The 23,433-nt window shown below is 48.5% G+C and overlaps 2 protein-coding genes and 1 long non-coding RNA gene across 3 annotated transcripts; all 3 read left to right on the forward strand.

Annotated features, from left to right (window-relative positions):
- Nucleotides 1–2,555: 2,555 nt before the first annotated feature.
- Nucleotides 2,556–14,391, forward strand: LOC109768269 (receptor-like protein EIX2). Its single transcript, XM_040388721.1, has 2 exons — nt 2,556–2,878; nt 13,377–14,391. The coding sequence occupies exons 1-2, from the start codon at nt 2,556–2,558 to the stop codon at nt 14,389–14,391; spliced, it is 1,338 nt and encodes a 445-aa protein (XP_040244655.1).
- Nucleotides 14,392–15,252: 861 nt separating this feature from the next.
- Nucleotides 15,253–15,914, forward strand: LOC120964274 (uncharacterized). The gene is made up of 2 exons (XR_005756036.2): nt 15,253–15,354; nt 15,477–15,914. It is a non-coding gene; the product is annotated as an uncharacterized lncRNA (long non-coding RNA).
- Nucleotides 15,915–16,969: 1,055 nt separating this feature from the next.
- Nucleotides 16,970–21,136, forward strand: LOC109768265 (receptor-like protein EIX2). The gene has a single exon (XM_073499682.1). The coding sequence runs from the start codon at nt 17,681–17,683 to the stop codon at nt 20,846–20,848; it is 3,168 nt and encodes a 1,055-aa protein (XP_073355783.1). The 5' UTR covers nt 16,970–17,680; the 3' UTR covers nt 20,849–21,136.
- The last annotated feature ends 2,297 nt before the right edge of the window (nt 21,137–23,433 follow it).

Consider the following 23,433-nt stretch of genomic DNA (forward strand, 5'->3'; position numbering starts at 1 on the left):
TTCCCCATATCAACTGTTCAACCAGCCTGGCTCGATGATATTATGCACAGCTCCACTCAGGACAAGTTTTGCTCTGATCTACTGCAGAAACTTGCCTCTTCTGGTGGACGCGACGGCAAATTTTCCTTGAAATCTGGACTGTTAAGGGTTGACAAATGCATTTGGGAGGTGCATATCCCAAGTTGTAGCACACAATTGTTAGTGCTTTCCACGACAGTCCAATTGGTGGACACTCAGGCTTCCCAGTCACTTTCAAACGTGTCAGGCAACTGTTCCGTTGGCAAGGTATGCGTAGTTGCATTAAGCAATATGTCTCGAACTGCACCATATGCCAGCAAACGAAACCTGAACGAATTCCATATCCGGGTTTACTGCAACACCTGCCTATCCCTGACTTACCATGGGAAATGGTAACTATGGATTTTGTCGAAGGGCTACCAGTTTCTGGGCAGTATAACTGTTTGATGGCGATCATTGACAAGCTGTCGAAGTATGGACACTTCGTTCCATTGCATCATCCGTTTACTGCAGTACAGTGGCTGAAGCTTTCCTCAACACAGTATACCGTTTGCATGGGATGCCTCTCTCTATAGTTTCTGATCGAGATCGCATATTTACAAGCCAGTTCTGGAAGGAACTTTTCCAGCGAGCTGGTGTTCAGATGCGTATGAGTACTGCGCGTCACCCTCAAACTAATGGACAGACGGAGCGAGTTGACCAACAAGTGGAATGTTTCCTGCAATGTTTTGTCAGTGCTCATCCCTCTCGCTGGGTAAATGGATACCACTGTGTGAATACTGGTACAATACCAATTGGCACTCGGCTACGGGCAAGACTCCCTTTGAGATCATCTATGGCCATGAGCCTCGTCACTTTGGGTTGACCGCAGATAGTATAGTGCAGTCTGCTGATCTGCAACAGTGGCTTGATGATCACCGAGTGATTGTCGGATGAGTACGTCAACATCTGTTGCGTGCGCAACAGCGCATGAAGACACAGGCCGATAAGCATCGATCTGAGCGTGTATTCGAGGTTGGGGATTCTGTTTTTCTGAAGCTGCAGCCATACCTTCAGACATCGGTTGCTCCTAGGGCGAATCACAAATTGGCCTTCAAATTCTATGGACCTTTTGAAGTTATGGAGTGTGTTGGTGAAGTATCTTACCGCTAGGCATTGCTAGTCTCCAGTCGTGTGCACCCAGTATTCCATGTCTCTCTTCTGCGGAAGGTGCTCGGCCAAGCTCATGAGGTATTTGTTAGATAAGTGAGCAACTGAGCTTTACTGAGGGCCAAAGGCCATTACATATACATGTGTGGTAAAGTGCAGGAAACCCCTTATACAATGGGGATATAGCGAAAAGAGACTATACACATCTAGCACCCCCCTCAAACTCATGGTGGATCAACAACACTGAGTTTGGAGAGGAAAAAGGCATGCTGCGCTCGAATCTGTGCCTTCGTGAAGAAGTCAGCCAACTGTAACTCAGAGGGCACATAGTGAAGAGCGAGAGTCTGATCCTGCACAGCAGCACGCACAAAGTGGGCATCCACACCGATGTGCTTGGTGAGCTCATGCTTCACCGGGTCGCGCGCAATACTGATAGCACCAGTACTGTCTGACAGTAAGGGAGTCGAGGTGGCAACAGACACACCAAAGTCCTCAAGCAACCACCGTAACCAGATCACCTCAGCCGTCAGCATAGCCATGGCTCGAACCTCAGCATCTGTACTCGAGCGAGAAACTGCAATCTGTTTCTTTGTCTTCCAGGCAATAAGAGAGCCACCAAGAAAGACACAGTAAGCAGACAGCGAGCATCGATTAGAAGGATCACTAGCCCAGGTAGCATCAGAGTAAGCCTGGAGCTCAAGAGAACTGGAGCGGGGAAAGAAAAGGTGCTGAGAGATCGTGCCACGAGGATATCGTAGAACACGGAGGAGGTGACTATAGTGGACAGAGGTGGGGGCTGAGACAAACTGACTCAGGATGTGAACAGGATAGGAGATGTCAGGACGCGTAACAGCAAGATAGACAAGGCTACCAACGAGGTGACGATAGCGAGTGGGATTAGGAAGAGGGTCACAATCAGAGACACGAAGCTGAACGTTGAGCTCCATAGGAGTCAGAACAGTGCAGTCATCACTGAGAGCAGCTCGAGCAAGAAGATCCTGAATATATTTGTCTTGAGAGATGTAGAAGCCATCAGAGGTCGAGGAGATCTCAATCCCACGAAAATAGCAAAGAGGACCAAGATCAGTCATGAGGAACTGGTCGTGAAGGCGGGCCTTAACAAAGGCGATGTAGTCAGAGTCGTCACCAGTGATGATCATGTCATCAACATAAACAAGGAGAAGAGTCCGACCACGAGGAGACGTGTGAACAAACAGCGTGGGATCATGATCACTGGGCAAGAAACCAGCGGCAGTCACCACAGAGGCGAAGCGTTCAAACCAGGCATGAGGGGCCTGTTTAAGACCATAGAGGGAGCGGCGACTTCGACAGACCATACCGTCAGGAGCAACCAAATGATTGGCATTTTACCAGCACATCTGGATGACATGGCTTTGGAAGATTTCCACCTAAGTTCAAACCGACTCACCGGGTCAATACCTTCGTTGCTGATAAAAATCACTAGGTTAGACATCTCCAACAACAAATTTTCAGGAGTAATACCATCAAATTTTGAAGCCTCCAAGCTTGAAATGTTGCTTATCTATTCAAACCGAATTGGTGGGTACATTCCAGATTCTATTTGCAAATTGCAACAATTATCGTATCTGGACTTGTCGAACAATTTTTTTGAGGGTGAAATTCCTCAATGTTTTCACATCCAACAAATGAAATATCTTTTGCTCAGTAACAATAGTTTATCAAGAAGATTGTGTCATCAGCAGTGATTAAGACACAGAAGCAGCGGAGAACCAAGCACCAGGAGTGGGCCGGCCCAAGAGACAGCCTCACCTGCCAGCTTGGCTGGCTGGCCCGGAATGGGCCCATGTGGGCAGTATACTTAAACCTAGCGATAGCGTGTGAGTGGCTGGCGAACGGCAGGCAGGCTAGCTAACTTTCCCCTTTCGTGTTGTAACGGATAATCCTTCCTCCTCCTTCGATCCCCTCTCGATGAACTCGTGAATTGTAGCTTGATCCGGCGATAATGGAGGCGAGTTGAGTGAATTGTTGATTGTGTGCTAACAACCTGGTATCAGAGTCGTTCCGTTCTGGAGCTGCCTCAACACCACCACCGCACGCGCCTGGCAAATCGCCGACGAGCCGAGGCGATGGAATGGATCTCGCCGGAGACCAAGGCGATCTACGAGCTTCTCCGCGCCGACTTCGACGCAGCCCTCGCCAAGAGCTCCTCCGAGCGTAGCGAAGAGATGGTCCCCGCGCTCGCGAAGCTGGATTCCAAGCTCGACCAGCTATCGGGGCGACTCGAGGATGTGAAGCTGTCCCTTGGAGTCGACATCGATGAACTGCGCGGGGAGATGGCCGCGGATCGGGGCGATGCGTCGTCGCCCGCATCGCCAACGTCCCAAGGTCCCCCTTCGGCCACCACCAAGTCCACGGCTCCGGCAAGCGGCACCACGAGCCAGGAAAGGCTCCGACCAGAGGTCGATCCATGCCCAGCAACTCCCAAGTACATTCCACCACCGGCCAGAGGTATGCAGCAGGACCAGATTGTGCTCAGGCAGCCGAATCAACCCCCGGAATTTTTTGTCCCTTCGCTGCGGATTCTTCTGGTTTCGGTCCCCGGATCGAGTTACCCATATTCGATGGGACAAACCCCAAGTTGTGGCAGACCCGGTGTGAGGATTACTTCAAGTTCTGGAACACTCCAGTACATCAGTGTATCCCTTTCGCTACTGCTCTGTTTGCAGGTGCAGCAGCACGATGGCTTGAATCAGTCCAACGCCGCGCTCCGGGCATAGCGTGGCCTGAATTTTGTTCGTTGCTGCAATCTCGCTTTGGACGCAACAAGCATCAGCATATTCTCAGGCAGATGTTTAACATCTGCTAGACCAGCACAGTTGAGGATTACGTGGAGCGATTCTCAGAGTTGTTCGATCAGCTGACTGCAGATGAGCCAAATCCTAGTCAGGTACATTATGTCACTCGATTCATGGAAGGGCTAGTGCCATCAGTCAGATTGCTGGTGGGAATTCAACAACCTTCAGATCTAGACGCAGCGTATGCTCTGGCTCTACTATCTGAAGAACTAGGAGATCACTCGTTCCAGCCAACAGTTTCAGTCAGCGTCTCACAACAGGAAAAATTTCCAGCCATCTGCTCGCAGTGTATTGTCAGTAAAGCAGTTGAGGACAAACATACAGCAGAAACAAGCCGTCCAGCTCCAGTTGAGGACCGCTGGTCAGCTCTTCGTGCTTATAGGAAATCTAAGGGACTCTGTTTCATTTGTGGAGAACGTTGGGCGAGAGATCACCGATGCAAACAGGAAGTTCAGCTGCACGTAGTACAAGAGATGTTGGAATATGTGCAGAATATGCCAGCAGAATCAAGTGACACTGAAGCTGAGAGTACTGGAGAAGTCAATGCGATTTGCATTTCAGCTGCAACATTGGGAGATCCATCTGTTCCGGCGATTGCAACTATGAAACTGACAGTACAGTTGCAAGGACACAAGCTCACTTTCCTGGTTGACTCGGGGAGCACTCACTCCTTCCTGGATGGTGCTGTTGCTGCTCAAATTAAGGGGGTTTCTGATATGCCTGTTAAAATGGTTAAGGTTGCTAATGGGAATTTAGTTCCCTGCAGCCAGCAGCTGCTGTCAGGATCTTGGTCAACAGATGGGCACAAGTTCACCAGTGACTTTAAGATCTTTCCTCTGGGATCTTATAATGGAATTCTGGGTTTAGATTGGTTGGCCACCCATAGCCCCATGCAAGTGGACTGGGCTGAACATTGGTTATCTTTTGACCTGAATGGTACTACTGTCACATTACTAGGTGAAGATGCTACTCCTAGTTTCTTGGCCATGATTGAACTGTCATCGCTGCTCTCTTCCAAAGGCACAGAAAAAACTGAGTTACCAGTTGAAATGAAAGAAATTCTCAACACTTACGCTACTCTGTTTGAAGCTCCTTCTGGCCTTCCACCTAGAAGAAAATATGATCACACTATCCCACTTATTCCAGGGCTTCACCTGTTTCTATCAGACCATACAGGCTTCCACCTGCCCTCAAGGATGAGATGGAGAAGCAAGTTAAGGAGATGTTGGGTTCGGGTATCATCCGACATAGCACTAGTGCTTTTTCGTCGCCCATGATTATGGTTCAGAAGAAAGATAAGACCTGGAGACCAGTCTTTGACTACAGACACTTAAATGCAGTAACTGTAAAGAGCAAATACCCTATTCCTGTCATTGACGAGGTGCTGGACGAATTAGCTGGATCCTGTTGGTTTTCTAAGCTCGATCTCAGAGCTGGTACCACCAAATTCGCTTCGCTCCTGGTGAAGAACATAAAACAGCTTTTCAAACACACTTTGGGCACTTTGAGTTCCTAGTTGTGTCTTTTGGGCTGACTGGTGGTCCAAACACCTTCCATTTTGCCATGAATGACACTCCGTCCCCTTGCCTCAGAGAATTTGCCATATCATTCTTTGACGATATCTTAATTTTCAGTTCAACCTATGCTCTCCATTTGGAACACCTGGAGTGGAAAGTGAAGTTGTCAAAGTGTGCTTTTGCTCAAACTCAGATCAGTTATTTGGGCCACATCATCAGCATTCAAGGGGTTGCAACTGATCCTGAAAAGATTACAAGCATTCAAGAGTGGCCCGTACCTGTGTCTGCTAAGGAGGTCAGAGGATTTTTGGGTCTGGCTAGTTGTTACAGGAAATTCATAGCTCGTTATGGTCTCATTAGCAAACCTCTTACCAATTTGCTCAAGAAAGGGGTGCCGTTCCACTGGACAAGCACTGAACAACAAGCTTTTACAGCCCTCAAACAAGCACTGATATCAGCACCGGTACTGGCTCTTCCAGATTTCTCTAAACAGTTTGTTATTGAAACTGATGCTTGTGACATAGGAGTGGGTGCAGTGTTGATGCAGGAAGGGCACCCACTGGCGTATGTGAGCAAGGCCTTGGGCCCAAGGAATCAAATGCTATCGGTTTATGAGAAAGAATATCTGGCAATTTTGCTGGCTTTGGAACACTGGCGTTAGTATCTGCAATTGTCTGAATTCATTATCAAAACAGATCAGCGCAGTTTGGCCAGTTTGTCTGAACAACGACTGGATACCAAGTGGCAGCAGAAAGCCCTAACTAAGCTACTAGGGTTACAATACAGTATTGTCTATAAAAAAGGAGTGGAAAATCATGCTGCGGATGCCCTGTCCAGGAAGCCACACACTTTTGCTGAAACTATGCCTGAACTATTCCCCATATCAACTGTTCAACCAACCTGGCTCGATGATATTGTGCACAGCTACACTCAGGACAAGTTTTGCTCTGATCTCCTGCAGAAACTTGCCTCTTCTGGTGGACGCGGCGGCAAATTTTCCTTGAAATCTGGACTGTTAAGGGTTGACAAATGCATTTGGGTAGGTGCAGATCCCAAGTTGCAGCACACAATTGTTAGTGCTTTCCACGACAGTCCAATTGGTGGACACTCAGGCTTCCCAGTCACTTTCAAACGTGTCAGGCAACTGTTCCGTTGGCAAGGTATGCGCAGTTGCATTAAGCAATATGTCTCGAACTGCACCATATGCCAGCAAGCGAAACCCGAACGAATTCCATATCCGGGTTTACTGCAACCCCTGCCTATCCCTGACTTACCATGGGAAATGGTAACTATGGATTTTGTCGAAGGGCTACCAGTTTCTGGGCAGTATAACTGTTTGATGGTGATCATTGACAAGCTGTCGAAGTATGGACACTTCGTTCCATTGCATCAACCGTTTACTGCAGTTACAGTGGCTGAAGCTTTCCTCAACACAGTATACCGTTTGCATGGGATGCCTCTCTCTATAGTTTCTGATCGAGATCGCATATTTACAAGCCAGTTCTGGGAGGAACTTTTCCAGCGAGCTGGTGTTCAGCTGCGTGTGAGTACAGCGAGTCACCCTCAAACTGATGGACACACGGAGCGAGTTAACCAACAAGTGGAATGTTTCCTGCGATGTTTTGTCAGTGCTCATCCCTCTCGCTGGGCTAAATGGATACCACTGTGTGAATACTGGTACAATACCAATTGGCACTCGGCTACGGGCAAGACTCCCTTTGAGATCATCTATGGCCATGAGCCTCGTCACTTTGGGTTGACCGCAGATAGTACAGTGCAGTCTGCTGATCTGCAACAGTGGCTTGATGATCACCGAGTGATTATTGGATCAGTACGTCAACATCTGTTGCGTGCGCAACAGCGCATGAAGACACAGGCCGATAAGCATCGATCTGAGCGTGTATTCGAGGTTGGGGATTCTGTTTTTCTGAAGCTGCAGCCATACCTTCAGACATCGGTTGCTCCCAGGGCGAATCACAAATTGGCCTTCAACTTCTATGGACCTTTTGAAGTTCTAGAGCGCGTTGGTGAAGTATCTTACCACTTGGCATTGCCAGTCTCCAGTCGTATGCACCCAGTATTCCATGTCTCTCTTCTGCGGAAGGTGCTCGTCCAAGCTCATGAGGTATTTGTTAGATAAGTGAGCAACTGAGCTTTACTGAGGGCCAAAGGCCATTACATATACATGTGTGGTAAAGTGCAGGAAACCCCTTATACAAAGGGGATATACCAAAAAGAGACTATACACATCTAGCACCCCCCTCAAACTCATGGTGGATCAACAACACTGAGTTTGGAGAGGAAAAAGGCATGCTGCGCTCGAGTCTGTGCCTTCGTGAAGAAGTCAGCCAACTGTAACTCAGAGGGCACATAGTGAAGAGCGAGAGTCTGATCCTGCATAGCAGCACGCACAAAGTGGGCATCCACACCGATGTGCTTGGTGAGCTCATGCTTCACCGGGTCGCGCGCAATACTGATAGCACCAGTACTGTCTGACAGTAAGGGAGTCGAGGTGGCAACAGACACACCAAAGTCCTCAAGCAACCACCGTAACCAGATCACCTCAGCCGTCAGCATAGCCATGGCTTGCAACTCAGCCTCTGTACTCGAGCGAGAAACTGCAGTCTGTTTCTTTGTCTTCCAGGCAATAAGAGAGCCACCAAGAAAGACACAGTAAGCAGACAGCAAGCGTCGATCAGAGGGATCACTAGCTCAGGTAGCATCAGAGTAAGCCTGGAGCTCAAGAGAACTGGAGCGGGGAAAGAAAAGGCGCTGAGAGATCGTGCCACGAAGATATCGTAGAACACGGAGGAGGTGACTATAGTGGACAGAGGTGGGGGCTGAGACAAACTGACTCAGGATGTGAACAGGATAGGAGATGTCAGGACGCGTAACATCAAGATAGACAAGGCTACCAACGAGGTGACGATAGCGAGTGGGATTAGGAAGAGGGTCACCATCAGAGGCACGAAGCTGAACGTTGAGCTCCATAGGAGTCACAACAGTGCGGTCATCACTGAGAGCAGCTCGAGCAAGAAGATCCTGAATATATTTCTCTTGGGAGATGTAGAAGCCATCAGAGGTCGAGGAGATCTCAATCCCAAGAAAATAGCGAAGAGGACCAAGATCAGTCATGAGGAACTGGTCATGAAGGCGGGCCTTAACAAAGGCGATGTAGTCAGAGTCGTCACCAGTGATGATCATGTCATAACATAAAGAAGGAGAAGAGTCCAACCACGAGGAGACGTGTGAACAAACAGCGCGGGATCATGATCACTGGGCAAGAAACCAGCGGCAGTCACCACAGAGGCGAAGCGCTCAAACCAGGCGTGAGGGGCCTGTTTAAGACCATAGAGGGAGCGGCGAAGTCGACAGACCATACCGTCAGGAGCATAGTACCCCGGTGGTGGCTGCATGTAAACCTCCTCACGCAACTCGCCATTGAGAAAGGCGTTCTGGACATCAAGTTGAGAGATAGACCACTGACGAACAGAAGCCACAACAAGAAGAGTGCGGACAGTGGTCATGTGAGCCACAGGAGCGAATGTCTCATCATAATCGTGTCCCTGCTCCTGCTGGAAACCACATGCCACAAGACGAGCTTTGCAGCGCTCAAGAGAACCATCGGAGCGAGTCTTAATCTTGTAGACCCACTTGCAGGTGATGGGACGAACACCGGAAGGAAGGGAAACCAGATCCCATGTGCCAGAGCGCTCAAGGGCAGCAAGCTCTTCGGCCATCGCAAGTTGCCGTTCAGGCTGAGTCATGGCAGTCCGATAGGAAGTGGGCTCAGCAATATCAGAGAGACCGTACCGATCAGGAGAGTAGCGATCATGCGGTGGGCGAGGCCGAGCACGGAGGTTATGAAACGGGGGAGGCGTGAAAGGAGGTGCACCAGAGGTGGAAGGCGCATCAGGGGAAACATCCTCAGAACGAGGGCGACGCGTATAGTGAAGAGGAAATGGTGAGAGAGGGCGACGGACTGGAGATGATGGTGGAGAGTTGGAGAAGGAGGATGGGGAAGATGGTGTTGGTGGTGAAGGAGAAGGAAGGAGAGGTGCAGGCGGAGGAGGAAAAACATGAGGAGGCACATTGCAGGATGTATCAGGGAGAAGAAGAAAAGAAAGATCGTCCACGGAGAAGCTCGAGGTAGAAGGACGTGGGTAGTAAGAGCGAGACTCGTCAAAGGTCACATCACGCGAGATGCGCAAACGACGACCAACAGGATCCCAACAGCGATAGCCCTTGTGCTCATCACTGTAGCCAAGAAAAACACACTCAACCGACTGAGCAGTCAGTTTGGTGCGTTCTCGCGGGGCAAGAAGGACATAGCACACACATCCAAACATACGAAGAGCTGAGTAGTCAGGAGAGCGACCAGTGAGACACTCCATAGGAATACCACCCTGCAGAGCAGTCGATGGTTGTATGTTGATGAGATAGGTGGATGCAGAAACAGCCTCAGCCCAAAAATGGGGTGGGAGAGAAGCGGCAATCATCAGAGCACGAGCCGTCTCAAGGAGATGACGATGCTTACGTTCGGCAACGCCATTCTGAGCATGAGCACCAGGACATTAGAACTGGGCAAGAGTACCCTATTCTGCAAGAAAACCACGCAACAGCTGGGAGATAAACTCACCAGCGGAGTCAGCACAAAAAGTATGAATGGGCGTGGAAAACTGGGTGTGAACCATGGCAGCAAAACGTTTGTATATAGAGAGAACCTCGCTACGAGATTTCATAAAGTAGAGCCAAGTGTAGCGAGAGAAATCATCAATAAACAAGATATAGTAGCGGTGACCACCTTTCGAATCAAAGGGATCAGGACCCCATACATCAGAATGAACTAAGTCAAAAGGACGCTGAGATACCGACTCACTGATAGGATAAGGTAACTGGGTCTGTTTGCCAAGTCTGCAGCCATTACAATGTAAAGAAACATCTCCAGATACAGACCCTAAGAGGCCCTGGCGAACTAAAGAAGACAAGCGAGAGCCACATATGTGACCAAGGCGATGATGCCACTGCTGGAAGGACGCAGACGAAGAGGCAGCAAGAGCATGGGAGCTGGCTGAAGTGGTGGCAGCGGAAGGAAAACAAAGCCAGTCAACCTCCCAAAGGCCCTCTGACTCACCGTGCCGAGGGCCAGCACCAACCAAAGCCTTGCTGCGACGATCCTGAATGGAGCAAGAGTCGGTATCAAGAATGACACGACAACCAGAATCAGTAAGTTGGGCAGCGGAAAAAAGATTCATGGTGAGGCGAGGAACATGTGAAACACTAGGAACAGAAAAAGATGGAGTGGAAAGAAGACCACGGCTAGCAACAGGAAGAGGTGTGCCATCAGCGGTAAGAACATTAACAGGCGAATCAAGAGGTCGGAGAGAAGACAACACGGAAGAATCAGAAGACATATGAAAAGAGGCTCCAGAATCCAGAACCCACGAAGATGTACCTGACTGTGTAGATGCCTGCGGTGGTGGAGCAGTGGCTGCAGTCACAGCAGCAGCGGAACCGGTCGACGAAGAGCCTGAGGAAGCTAAGAGACGCTTGAGCCTCATAATGTCCTGGTCAGCGAGTGACGGGGTCGAGGAGGATCCAGGAGTCCCACTGGAAGAGGAGTGCCTCTAGTCTCGTTTCTTCTCACGGCAATCAGACTCTAGGTGACCTGGCCGAGAGCAGTAGCCACAAAAGGTGTCACGGCGCGACCGGCCCCTCTTAGCATAAGAAGGACGACCCACCCCCCCTGAAGGAGTAGGCAGGAGCGGTGAGGCGAGCAGGGGGCATAGGAGCTCGGGCGGCCAACACGGATGGAACCACAAGTAACCCAGCAGAGCGTAGGCGGGTCTCTTCAGCACGAAGCTCAGCAAGTACCTCCGAGATAGGAACACGACCACGAGTGAGCAGGTGAGCACGGCGAGGCTCGAACTCAGAGCGAAGACGAGATAAAAACTCGTGAACCTGCTGGAACTCCAAATCGGACCGCGTAGTCTGACAGCAACGGCAAGTTCCACAAACGACGGTCCGAAAAGAGTCAAGCTGACGCCAGATGGCAGAGCACTGTGAATAGAACTCATCAACAGAGGAATCACCTTGCTGGAGTGCATGCTCCTGACGCATCACAGATAGGTAGAGAGCATCACCAGAGGGCTGATAGCGCTGACAGAGATAAGACCACATCGCTGCAACTGTGCCAAGTCCCATGAACTCGGAAGCAAACTGAGGGAGGACACTCGCAGTGAGAACAGCAGCAGCTCGGGCATCATCATTGCACCACTGAGTGTTAGCAGACAGATCATCCCGGTACACAGAGAGAGCATCGGAATAAGCGGATAGCTGCTGATCATAAGCATCAACCGCAGCATCATCCTGAGCCTTGGCAACATCCCGGTCAGCCTGAGAACCATCAACAGCAAGGACCGGCGGCACCGGTGGGATTGGGGCCACTGGCGCAACAGGGCATGGCGGACAGGGGACCTCGCCAGAAAGAACACCCCACAGAAGAAGGCCACGCATATGAATGCGCATGAAGCCCACAAACTCAGCGTAGTTGGTGCCATCAAAGATCACCGAACACCTAGGAACATCAACATAGCCCGAAGAAGACATACGAAGGTCTGCTTTTGCTTTCTCTGTTCAGCTTCCGCCTTTTTTTTTGGTCAACGAACTGAAGATACCCGATGGGGATCGGGCTGGAGGACGAGCGAGGCAACCACGCTCGATCAGAAGCGCGAGGGCGGGCGGCCTGGCGCCGCACAACCCGAAGCAGGGGCCGGCGGCCTAGCTCGATCTGGAGCAGGAACGAGCGGGCGGGGCGGCCTGGCTCGATCTGAAGCAGGGACGAGCGGGCGGGGCTCGATCTGGAGCAGGCGCGGAGCGGGCGGGGCTCGATCCCCGCTCAAACAGAGGCAGGGCGCGAAGGCGAGCGGCCTGGCGCAGGCAGCCGCGGGCAGCGGCGGCGGGGGCGCCGACGGGCAGGCGGGCCAGGTGCGCGGAGGGCAAGGTTGGCCGGCTGGAGAAGAAGAGCTTCGGGCGCAGCAGGAGTGCCTGGTCCGGGCAGGCGGCAGAAGCGGGTGCCGAATTCGGCCAGCCAGCGACGGAATGGGCTGGAACGACAGGATTCGAGGGAAGCTAGGAGGGGGGTGCACGGAGTTGCGGCGTGCGAGAGAGCGGGGCTAACCTAGCATCTGATACCATGTTAGATAAGTGAGCAACTGAGCTTTACTAAGGGCCAAAGGCCATTACATATACATGTGTGGTAAAGTGCAGGAAACCCCTTATACAATGGGGATATACCGAAAAGAGACTATACACATCTAACAGTATTGACCCAACTTCCCTCCCCAGAAATGCAATTTTCAGTTCCCGAGCAGGTACTGCAACAGCGAGTGGTACGTCGCGGATCCAATACTCTGGTGCAAGTGCTGGTGAAGTGGAGCGACACTCAAGTGGAGATGGCGACATGGGAGGACAAGGTGCAGCTCAAGCAGAAATTCCCTAGAGCACCGGCTTGGGGGCAAGCCGTCTCTAACAGGGGAGGGATTGTCAGCAGCAGCGATCAAGACACAGAAGCAGCAGAGAACCAAGCACAGGAGTGGGCCGGCCCAAGAGACAGCCTCGCCTGCCGGCTCGGCTGGCTGGCCCGGAATGGGCCCATGTGGGCAGTATACTTAAACCTAGCGATAGCGTGTGAGTGGCTGGCGAACGGCTGGCAGGCTAGCTAACTTTCCCCTTTCGTGTTGTAACGGATAATCCTTCCTCCTCCTTCGATCCCCTCTCGATGAACTCGTGAATTGTAGCTTGATCCGGCGATAATGGAGGCGAGTTGAGTGAATTGTTGATTGTGTGCTAACAGATTCCCAGCATTTTTGCAGAACAACACATATTTGGAGTTCTTGGATCTTGCATGGAACAAGTTACCTGGAAGATTGCCTACATGGATAGGAGATCTGGGGAAACTGCATTTTGTATTATTGAGCCACAATGCATTTTCGGATAATATTCTGGTGGACATAACAAGGCTTATGGTTCTTCAGTACTTGGATTTGTCAGGCAACAATTTCTCTGGTTCAATACCTTGGCATCTATCAAACCTAACACTTATGAAAAAGGTACAGAAGCAGCAGTTCATGTATATTGATGATGGATATACTGGATCAGAAATTGACGGCATGATCCAGATGAGTGCTGGTCAGTTCAAAGAAATATTCTTAGTAGTTACAAAAGGACAGCAGCTTGTGTATGGTAGAGCATTTGCATATTTTGTGAGTATTGATTTATCAGGTAACTCCTTGACTGGTGAAATCCCTACAAGCATCACTTCCCTTGCTGCACTAATGAATCTTAATTTATCGTCGAACAAATTGAGTGGACAAATTCCAAACATGATTGGGTCCATGCAATCATTGGTATCTCTCGACCTCTCTCGGAACAAGCTCTCTGGTGAAATTCCGTCGAGCTTGTCAAGCCTGGCATCGTTGGCTGCCTTGAACCTGTCCTACAACAATTTATCTGGAAGGATACCCTCTGGCCGCCAACTTGACACCCTCAATCCGTACAACCCGTCTATTATGTACATAGGAAACACTGGACTTTGTGGGCATCCCCTCCAAAATAATTGTCCAGGAAATGATTCTTTCATCATCCATGGTGATCCCAGAAGCAGCAAGCAATTGTTTGATCCATTCACCTTTCAGTTTGGTCTTGTGCTGGGACTTGTGTTGGGGCTCTGGATAGTGTTTTGTGCATTGTTGTTCAAGAGGACATGGAGAGTTGCTTATTTCCGGCTCTTGGACGAGGTGTATGATCAAGTCTATGTATTCGTGGTCGTGAAGTGGGCAAGCCTCGCAAAGAACACAACCACAGAATAAGCATTATTTTTCTGAAGGAGTCAGGTGTATGTTGCTGCAACCTATTGAATGAGAGCTCTGGAACATTAACCAGGGTGTGGAAGATCTGAAGCAACATTTGTTATATCGTGTGCCTTGTTTAGACCTCTAAATGAAGATGAAGATGTTTAGTTCTTCTCATACATTTATGACATTACTATTGTCTAACACTCAAGTGCTGTGCGTGCATGCAAGACCTTAGTATTGTTTAATTATCCCAATACATGTAATGTACAGTAATACTTTACTATTATTCTGGATTGCAATCATGAGTATCTTTGGTACATTACTATTATTCTGGATTGTAATCATGAGTGTCTTTCGCTGAACATCAACTTGTTTCTGCAATCGCAGTGAGTTAGTTCCCTTTGTTGCATGACAGGTTTGTCATCTGGACGAAATCAATCGTGGATATTCCTGCAAAACATCAGTCTATAGTCTTGTACCCTGTGAGTCTGTGATGTACTAATCCCTTACTTTCTGAAGAGTACAAACCCAAGGTGTACAATCTTCATGCGCCCGTGTTGGAACGTGACGCATACTTCAGTTGCTTTGTGCAGAAAAAGCTACAGTACTACTAGTTTCTTCATTGCACAGAGGCAGTGAGGCTTGGTCAGAGTTTTTAGCGTCAAATTTCTCGAGTTCACTCGGTCTGGTTAAGTAAGTAGTTGTAGTTGTTTCATCCGCGCGTCGTCCGTGTTGCTCAGTCGTGTCTGAGCCTTCCATTCTGTTAACTTTCTCTGAAGTTTCACTCCACGGCAGCTAGAAGAGGATGCAGAGTACTAGACCCAGCCATTGTATATAGTAGGATACTAAAGGGGACGTTGGATGTCGCCTGCCGTCCTGATGCTCTGCTCCTTCTCCCCATCGCGATGCCCCGCCCATTCACCAACGTCGCCTCCCTAGCGACGGCCGCCTTGTTGACCTTGTTTTGCTTCACCAATGGTAGGATTATTTGGGTTGTAATAATCTTGGCCATGCCCCTGTACACAAGGCAAGGCATGGGTGCGTGCGTGTGTGTGTCCCCTACTCTGCTCACCACCTGTTCGTTGATTTGCCTGCGCCAGGTCGTGCGAGAATCGACTTCCCAGCTGAGTCCACCCGCCGTGATAGGGATGACGACGGAGACTCGGTGACTATCAACCAACCCGGCACCTGAACTCGGGCAGAGACCGGCAGTTGCTCCATAGACGAGACGATGTCGAGGGATCGGTCCAGTCCTGGACCATGTGGAGTACTTTAGGACGGACGATGTCAATAGATAGAGGATCGTACGAGCCATCTGCTCGAGAAATCGATTTTGGAGTATCATAGTCCACCTTATGCTGGAGATGCTACATGGTATGTTGTTTTGTGCTGCTTCATGTGCTCTTTTCAATCTCTTACGTTTGCTGTCATATCTTGTTTTCTGAAGTTGAAAACTCTAGTACAAAGTTTCAGCGACGTTGTAGAAAAAAAATCTGGTGTAATACTATGCTGGAATGTTTATAACTGAGTGACTTCGACATTACCGTGTCATCGCAGGCAGTCCTATACCTGGTGACTCCCATCATAGTCGGGCTACAAAATCGTATGAACAAGACTTGATTGAACGGGTTTCCTCTGTGACAACGTACTGCATCGAGGAATGAAGCACTTACAGCAATATTGCTTCAGTTATAGTAATTCAGAGAGACCTTCCAGGGTACCTGAACAAACTATCGCTTATTTTCATAATTACAAAATAGTCTTATGAAACTTTTGTTCAGAAGATGGATCGCCCTTTTCCCTTTGTTTTTTTCTTTCTGAGACCAAGTAATGCTGATCTTTCGCTTACTATCTTCACAACTATTGCCATTATTAATGGTGCATACTTTTCTGGTCAATACTAATTGCCAATATCCCTTTCCAATTAAATCTACTTCTATTTTTCCTGAATTCGAGCAAGTGTGATGTTTACCGAGATCCTTAGGTTATGATAATCAACAACTCTTGGAGAACAGCTTGCTCATATCTTTCTGACGGTAAACATCTTGAAGAGAAGAACAGTTAATATGGTGGACACAAAGTATGACCTAAGTGCTCTTCCGTGTACAAGCAGAAATGTCGCGACTATATTTTAGAGGGAAATTATGTGTACTATGACCAATCTCTAAAGATAATTGAGTGGACCTGACGGGGCCAATTACGTCCCCCTTCCCTCTGCCCAAAAATCAACAACCTGCAACTGAATTTGGCGAAAATTCCAATGTTGCTTCTATTTGAAATGAAAACTATCTTTAAAACATAATCTGCACAGACTGAAAAAGAAGCCTGACAAACCAGAGGAAGGCAAAGAAAAGAAAAAAACTAAGCTAGCCAAGCCAAAATCAACAGAAAAGAGAAGACAAAAGAAGCAAAAACATGGTGGGCAACATGAGCGACTGAATTCCCCCTTGGCAGTTGGCACCTATGCCCTCAGCGGCGGTCTCCAGCCAAACAGGGAGCTTGTCGCCGACCTTCTATTGGCCACCATGAATCCATAAATATACCAACGCCTTGAGCTCTAGTAGTAGTAGTTCCTTTCTTAAGTTGCCTCGTTTGGAAAAATTCTACGCGTGTTTGTTCGTTGCATTGAGATGTTTAGGAATGCTGGAGACTACGTCGGAGCTTTTAGCATCAAAATTTCAGAGTGCATTCAGGAAGGTTAAGCGCTACAAAGTAGTTTGTTTCATCTGTCTGTTCTCTTTTCCTCTGAAGTTTCCTTTCCGAGTGCATCCAGGAAGGTTAAGTACTACAGCAGAAGGTTAAGTGTCAAAAAATCATAGCGTCGTCGTCCTCTTTTCCTCTGAAGTTTCAGTCCAGGCAAGAGGGACATTGGGTGCTGTTGGGCGGTGGATGGTAAGCCGACACGACGCCACACGAGGGCTGCCTGTCAGATGTAGTTCGAAGTCTGAAAAGTCTAGAGAGTTTCAGATGGCTGGAATGGTTAAGCGTGCCACTGTCCAGAGTGCGCCCTCTACATCCAGCAGAGCTGAGTGATGATGACTTTGACAGTACCCTATCGTTACACGCAGGCTACTAGTCGTCTAGTCCAGTGGCTGGCAACTCCCATCAGCCTGGCCACACAATTGTATGAACCAGATCGACTTGATTGAGTGGGCCTCCTTGAAACCCTGAAGCACTGGGACTTTGACCGTAGACTGTTGTATGGCTCTGGTATGTAGCTAAATACTAGTAACACCGAGCCTGTAGCATACAGATTTAGTGCGTACGATTGCTTCCCCAGCTACCCAGCTCTTGTTCTTCCAAGATGCATCACACAACAAATCTCATGTTCGCCACCCACCTGTTGTTCATCATCTTAAGCTTCACTTCATTTTCGCAAGTGGGGCATGCACTAGCACTCCAACCCCAGCTTGCACATGCTCATGGTGGCGGCTGCATCCCAGCCGAGAGGGCCGCCTTGCTCGCCTTCCACAAGGGCATCACAAGTGACAACGCAAGTGTCCTCGCCTCGTGGCACGGACATGATTGCTGCCGGTGGAGGGGCGTCAGTTGCAACAACCGAATAGGTCATGTCATCAAGCTTCACCTTCCCAATACAAGTCCGGACCTTAACACATATGGGTGTGGTCATGATCATTCATTGGCCGACACAACTGTGGAAACTGATACCTATCATGCGTGCAGTGATGCTAATTCATTGTACGGTGAGATAAGTACCTCTCTGCTTTCCTTGAAGCATCTAGAGCACATGGATCTTAGTATGAACTGTTTGGTAGGGACGAATAGTCACATTCCTCAGTTCTTGAGCTCCATGGAGAACTTGAGGTATCTTAACCTCTGCGGCATGCCATTTACCGGTAGAGTTCCTTCTCAACTTGGTAATCTGTCTAAGTTGCAGCATCTTGACCTTGGTCAGGGTTATAGCGAGATGTACTCGGCGGACATCACCTGGTTAACAAAGCTACCATTGTTGCAGTACCTTAGCATGAATGGAATAAATCTCTCTAGGATAACTGACTGGCCTGGTACATTGAATATGATTCCATCTCTAAGGGTCATCAATCTTGCTGCATGCTCACTTGATACTGCAAGTCAATCGCTTCCCTACCTTAACCTCACGAAACTTGAGAAGCTTGATTTGTCTGAGAATAATTTAGGCCACTCAATTGCATCAAGTTGGTTTTGGAAAGTGACGAGCCTCAAATACCTCAGTCTTCGTCTGAATTTCCGTGCAAATTGGTTATTCGGCAAACTTCCCGATGCACTAGGAAACATGACGTCGCTCAAGGTCCTTGATGTGTCAGCTACCAATCTGAATAAGAGTGGAAACATTGAAAATCTTTGCTCTTTGGAAGTGCTCGACCTTTCTAAAAATCCTATGATTGGAGATATAGTGGTGTTGATGGAGGGATTGCCGAGATGTGCACGGGGGAAACTGCTGGAGCTGAATTTGCATGGAAACGAATTCACCGGGGCCCTGCCAAATTTTATAGGGGAATTCAGCAGCTTGAGCATGCTTGACCTTTCTTGCAACAACCTTGTTGGATCTATACCGACTGGGCTTAGGAATTTGGTGCATTTAACCATCCTTGATCTCGACTGGAATCTACTCAACGGTACTATTCCAACTGAAATTGGTGACCTTACTGCTCTGACTTATTTGGACATAAGCCGCAACAACTTGACTGGAATTATACCAGCCGAGCTTGGAAAATTGAAGCGTTTGGCTTACCTTAATCTTGCAGAGAACAAAATTACTGGACCATTACCCATTGAAATGGGTTCTCTGAGGAATCTGGTTTATCTGTACCTAAGCAACAACAACCTTAGTGGCGTGATCACAGAAGAACACATTGCTGATATAAAAGGTTTAAAGATTATAAGCTTGTCTTCCAATAATTTGAAGATTGTAGTCGATTCAGATTGGCGTTCTCCCTTTAGGCTACAGGCTGCAGATTTTGCATCATGCCAAATGGGTCCTCTCTTTCCAGCTTGGCTTCAGCAGCTGCGGGGGATCGATGCACTTGACATTTCGAGCACCGGTTTAAAGGACAAGTTTCCTGAGTGGTTTTGGCATACATTTTCACAAACAACATATCTCGACATCTCTAACAATCAAATAAGTGGCATCTTGCCAGCACATCTGGATGGCATGGCCTTGGAAGAACTCTACCTAAGTTCAAACCGGCTCACCGGCTCAATACCTTCGTTGCCATCAAATATCACTATGTTAGACATCTCCAACAATAATTTTTCAGGAGTAATACCATCAAATTTTGAAGCCTCCCAACTTCAAATGTTGCTTATATATTCTAATCAAATTGGTGGGTACATTCCAGAATCCTTCTGCAAATTGGAACAGTTGTTGTATCTGGATTTGTCAAATAATTTCTTGAAGGGGAAAATTCCTGAATGTTCTGACATCCAAAAAATGCAATATCTTCTGCTCGGTAATAACAACTTATCAGGAGAATTCCCAGCATTTTTGCAGAATAACACGGATATGGAGTTCTTGGATCTCGCATGGAACAAGTTGTCTGGAAGATTGCCTACATGGATAGGAGATCTGGCTAATTTACATTTTGTACTACTGAGCCACAATGCATTTTCTGATAATATTCCAGTCGACATAACAAGGCTTTGGAATCTTCAATACTTGGATCTATCATGCAATAATTTGTCTGGTGAAATACCTTGGCATCTATCAAACCTAACACTTATGAAAAAAGAACAAAAGGAATTCCTGGAAATGGATGATGGAGTCACTGGAAACGACACCGAGATGGGAGCTACTCACCTTGGAGAAATATTGTCAGTAGTTACAAAAGGACAGCAGCTTATATATGGTAGAACACTTGTATATTTTGTTGGCATTGATTTATCAGCTAACTCCTTGACTGGTGAAATCCCTACAGACATCACTTCCCTTGATGCGCTGATGAATTTGAATTTATCATCAAACAAATTGAGTGGACAGATTCCAAACATGATTGGCGCCATGCAGTCACTAGTATCCCTTGACCTCTCTGAGAACAAGTTCTCTGGTGAAATCCCGACGAGCTTGTCAAGCCTGGCATTGTTGGAGGCCTTGAACCTGTCCTACAACAATTTATCTGGAAGGATACCCTCTGGCCGTCAACTTGACACCCTCAATTCGAACAACCAGTCAATTATATACATCGGCAACAGTGGACTCTGTGGGCCTCCTCTCCAAAATAATTGTCCAGGAAATGATTCTTTCATCGTCTATGGCGATCTTGAAAGCAGTAAGCAACCGTTTGATCCACTGACCTTTCATTTTGGTCTTGTGCTGGGACTTGTGGTGGGGCTCTGGGTGGTATTTTGTGCCTTGTTGTTCAAGAGGACATGGAGAACTGCTTATTTCCGGCTCTTCGACAAGGTATATGATCAAGTCTATGTATTTGTGGTTGTGAAGTGGGGAAGCTTCACAAAGAACACAGCCGCAGAATAAGCACTTTTTTTCTCTGAATGGGAGCTCTGGACTATTAATTAACCATGGTGACTTGGTGAGAAAGATGTTCAGCAACATATGTTTATCGTGTGCCTTGTTTATTCCTCTAAATAAAGATGGAGATGTTAGTTCTTCTGATACATTTATGACATCATTATTGTATAATTGTTGTGGTAGATGCAAGACTTATGTGTTGTTCAAATATCCCGATACATGCAAGACTTTACTAGTTTTCTGGACTGTAATTATGAACGTCTTTTGCTGAATATTTTGAACTCGTTTCTGCGATCAGGGGTGAGATAAATTACTTTTGTTGTTGTTGCAATGGGTTCTTCATCTGGTGTAAATCTATCATGGAAACTCTTGCAAAACTTCAGTTTATAATCCTGTACTCTGTTATGTACTCCCTTTCTCACGAGTACAATGCACATGATGATGTTTAGAACTGCATTTGGTCCTGACGTGCTGCTTTCTAATCGGTTGTGTGGAGCATTCAGACTTCTTGTACCATGTCTTAAGTTTTCTGCTTGTTCATGGTACTTGGATGAAGTTTTCATCTTACCATTTGCAGAAACCAATTTATGCATCTATTGGTTTCAGCGATTGGGTTTTCTCTGGTAATCAAGTGCTGGTACACTTCTTGTGAATTCTTGCTGGATCCCAAGTTGGTTTCCACGGCGGCCATTCGTCCATACCGGCGAAGAACGCCTCTCATAGGAAGAGCATGGGCCGAGCATAGCAGAGACAGGGTGGCCTGGGTTCACCTTCTCATATTATAGTTATCAGGCTTACCATAATATAGTTATCATGTTGCTCAAGTCATAGTTATCACGCTGGTCATGCCAAAGTTATCAAGCAAAAAAAATTTATTATCGCTGGTATGACAGAAAAAGGAAAGGTTTAAAATAACCTTGTTTATATACAACAGACAACAACTAAAAGTGGCTTATAAAAGTGGCTTAGTTGGTTCAAAGTCTAATGAATAGACAAGTCCCCTTTCTAGCACTTTTATTTTCTTTTCATATTGTGTAGCCAAAAACCAGAAAAACCACTAGCGATTTACTATTGACATATACGGTTTTCGAGAGAAGAAAAAAATCGGTGGAATCAAGCGTGCAGGTCGCGAGAGCATCTATCGCCGAAGACCTCAAACCTGTCTCAAATGCCCAAGCGGCCTAACCAGTCACAAAAAACCGACCCACCCGAGTGTCTTAAACCGTCCTCAAACGCACGGGCTGTCCGGCGCCCCTCATATCCAACCCAAGTATGGAGCAGATATGGGACGACCCGGGCGCGCCCGGGTGCGTCTGCCACGTTAGCCCGGCCCACCCCTACCCCACATATATCCCCTTCGATGAACCTTAAGCCTCAGTCCACTCCACTCTCTTCGTCCTCTCCTCTTCCCAGTCCGATCCATGGCGGACGACCGCGTCAGCTCCTGCACCAATGGCGACGAGAGCGACGTCGATGCGGTCGCTCTCCGCATTGCTTGTGCCGCCCCCGTCTAGATCAGGGCGGCAATAGCTCACGGAATGACGCGTCGTCCCCTTCCGTCCATCGTCGCAGTGTGGGCGACATTGCTGAGCCGTCCTGTCCGGCACGCAGCACCGGTGGGAGCGCCGCCAGCTCCGCCCTACTCCAGGTATGCCGCCCCGCCTCCACCACGTCCATTCTACCTCCGAAGGGCGTCCAGGAGCACCTTGGGGTGCTTGTGCCCTTGCCGGCGCCGGGCCGGCCGAGGACGCTCGAGTCGGAGGCGTGGGCCACATGACAACGCGCGAGGATGGTTGTGGCGGCGGGCGACGTGTCGGCGAGGCGCCGGGCACTCGCGCGCGTGCCAGTCGATCCTGAGGACGCGCTCATTGCATCCGTCCTTCGGCGCTCCCTCACAACGGCGGAGACGGATGTGCAGCGGCTATGGCGAAAGAACGCGAAAGTGCTCTGGCTCGCTAACGAGCTGTCGGAACGCGAGATGTCGGCGAAGGCGGCGACGAAGGTGAAGGCAAGGAGGCACGCTGAGGAGCAGGAACGCTTGCTCCGCAGGTTTGCTGGGGTTTACATGGAGCTGTCGGACGACTTCAGCAACAACGATGACTCTCCGGCGGGCGACCGCCGACCGCAAGCGGAAGGGGGCGGCAAGGAAATGATGATTTCCTTCGCCCTTTTCCGTTTAATTAACTATTTTTATCGTATTTTATGGCACCGTCTGATTGAAATTGTATCCTTTGGTTGTCTGATGATCATTTATGCTATAATTATGCCTGATTTAACTAAATTTGGTACTATTTGTTGATGAAGGCAAGTTCATTTTCATACGTGCATGTGTTGCATGGATATAAGACGCAGCAAAATAAGGAGCGTTCGGTCAATGTCCGCGCTTGAGGGCCGGATTTGATGTCCTGAGCTGTAGATGCTCTGATAGAGGCAGGTTGTGACGCCCCCGATTCTGCCTGGCCACACAATTGTATGAACCAGACTTGATTGAGTGGGCCTCCTTGAAACCCTGAAGCACTGGGACTTTGACCGTAGACTCTAGTGTGGCCAAACATCTCTGGTAGCATGGCTCTGGTATGTAGCTACATACT

Source organism: Aegilops tauschii, chromosome 5 (assembly GCF_002575655.3).
Source record: "Aegilops tauschii subsp. strangulata cultivar AL8/78 chromosome 5, Aet v6.0, whole genome shotgun sequence".
Classification (NCBI taxonomy): Eukaryota; Viridiplantae; Streptophyta; class Magnoliopsida; order Poales; family Poaceae; genus Aegilops; species Aegilops tauschii.

Coding starts and splice junctions, on each gene's coding strand:
- LOC109768269 (XM_040388721.1), top strand. CDS start 2,556: ATGGCTTTGGAAGATTTCCACCTAAGTTCAAACCGACTCACCGGGTCA. Junction 2,879..13,376: donor AATAGTTTATCAAGAAGATT/GTGTCATCAGCA, acceptor GTGTGCTAACAG/ATTCCCAGCATTTTTGCAGA.
- LOC109768265 (XM_073499682.1), top strand. CDS start 17,681: ATGCATCACACAACAAATCTCATGTTCGCCACCCACCTGTTGTTCATC.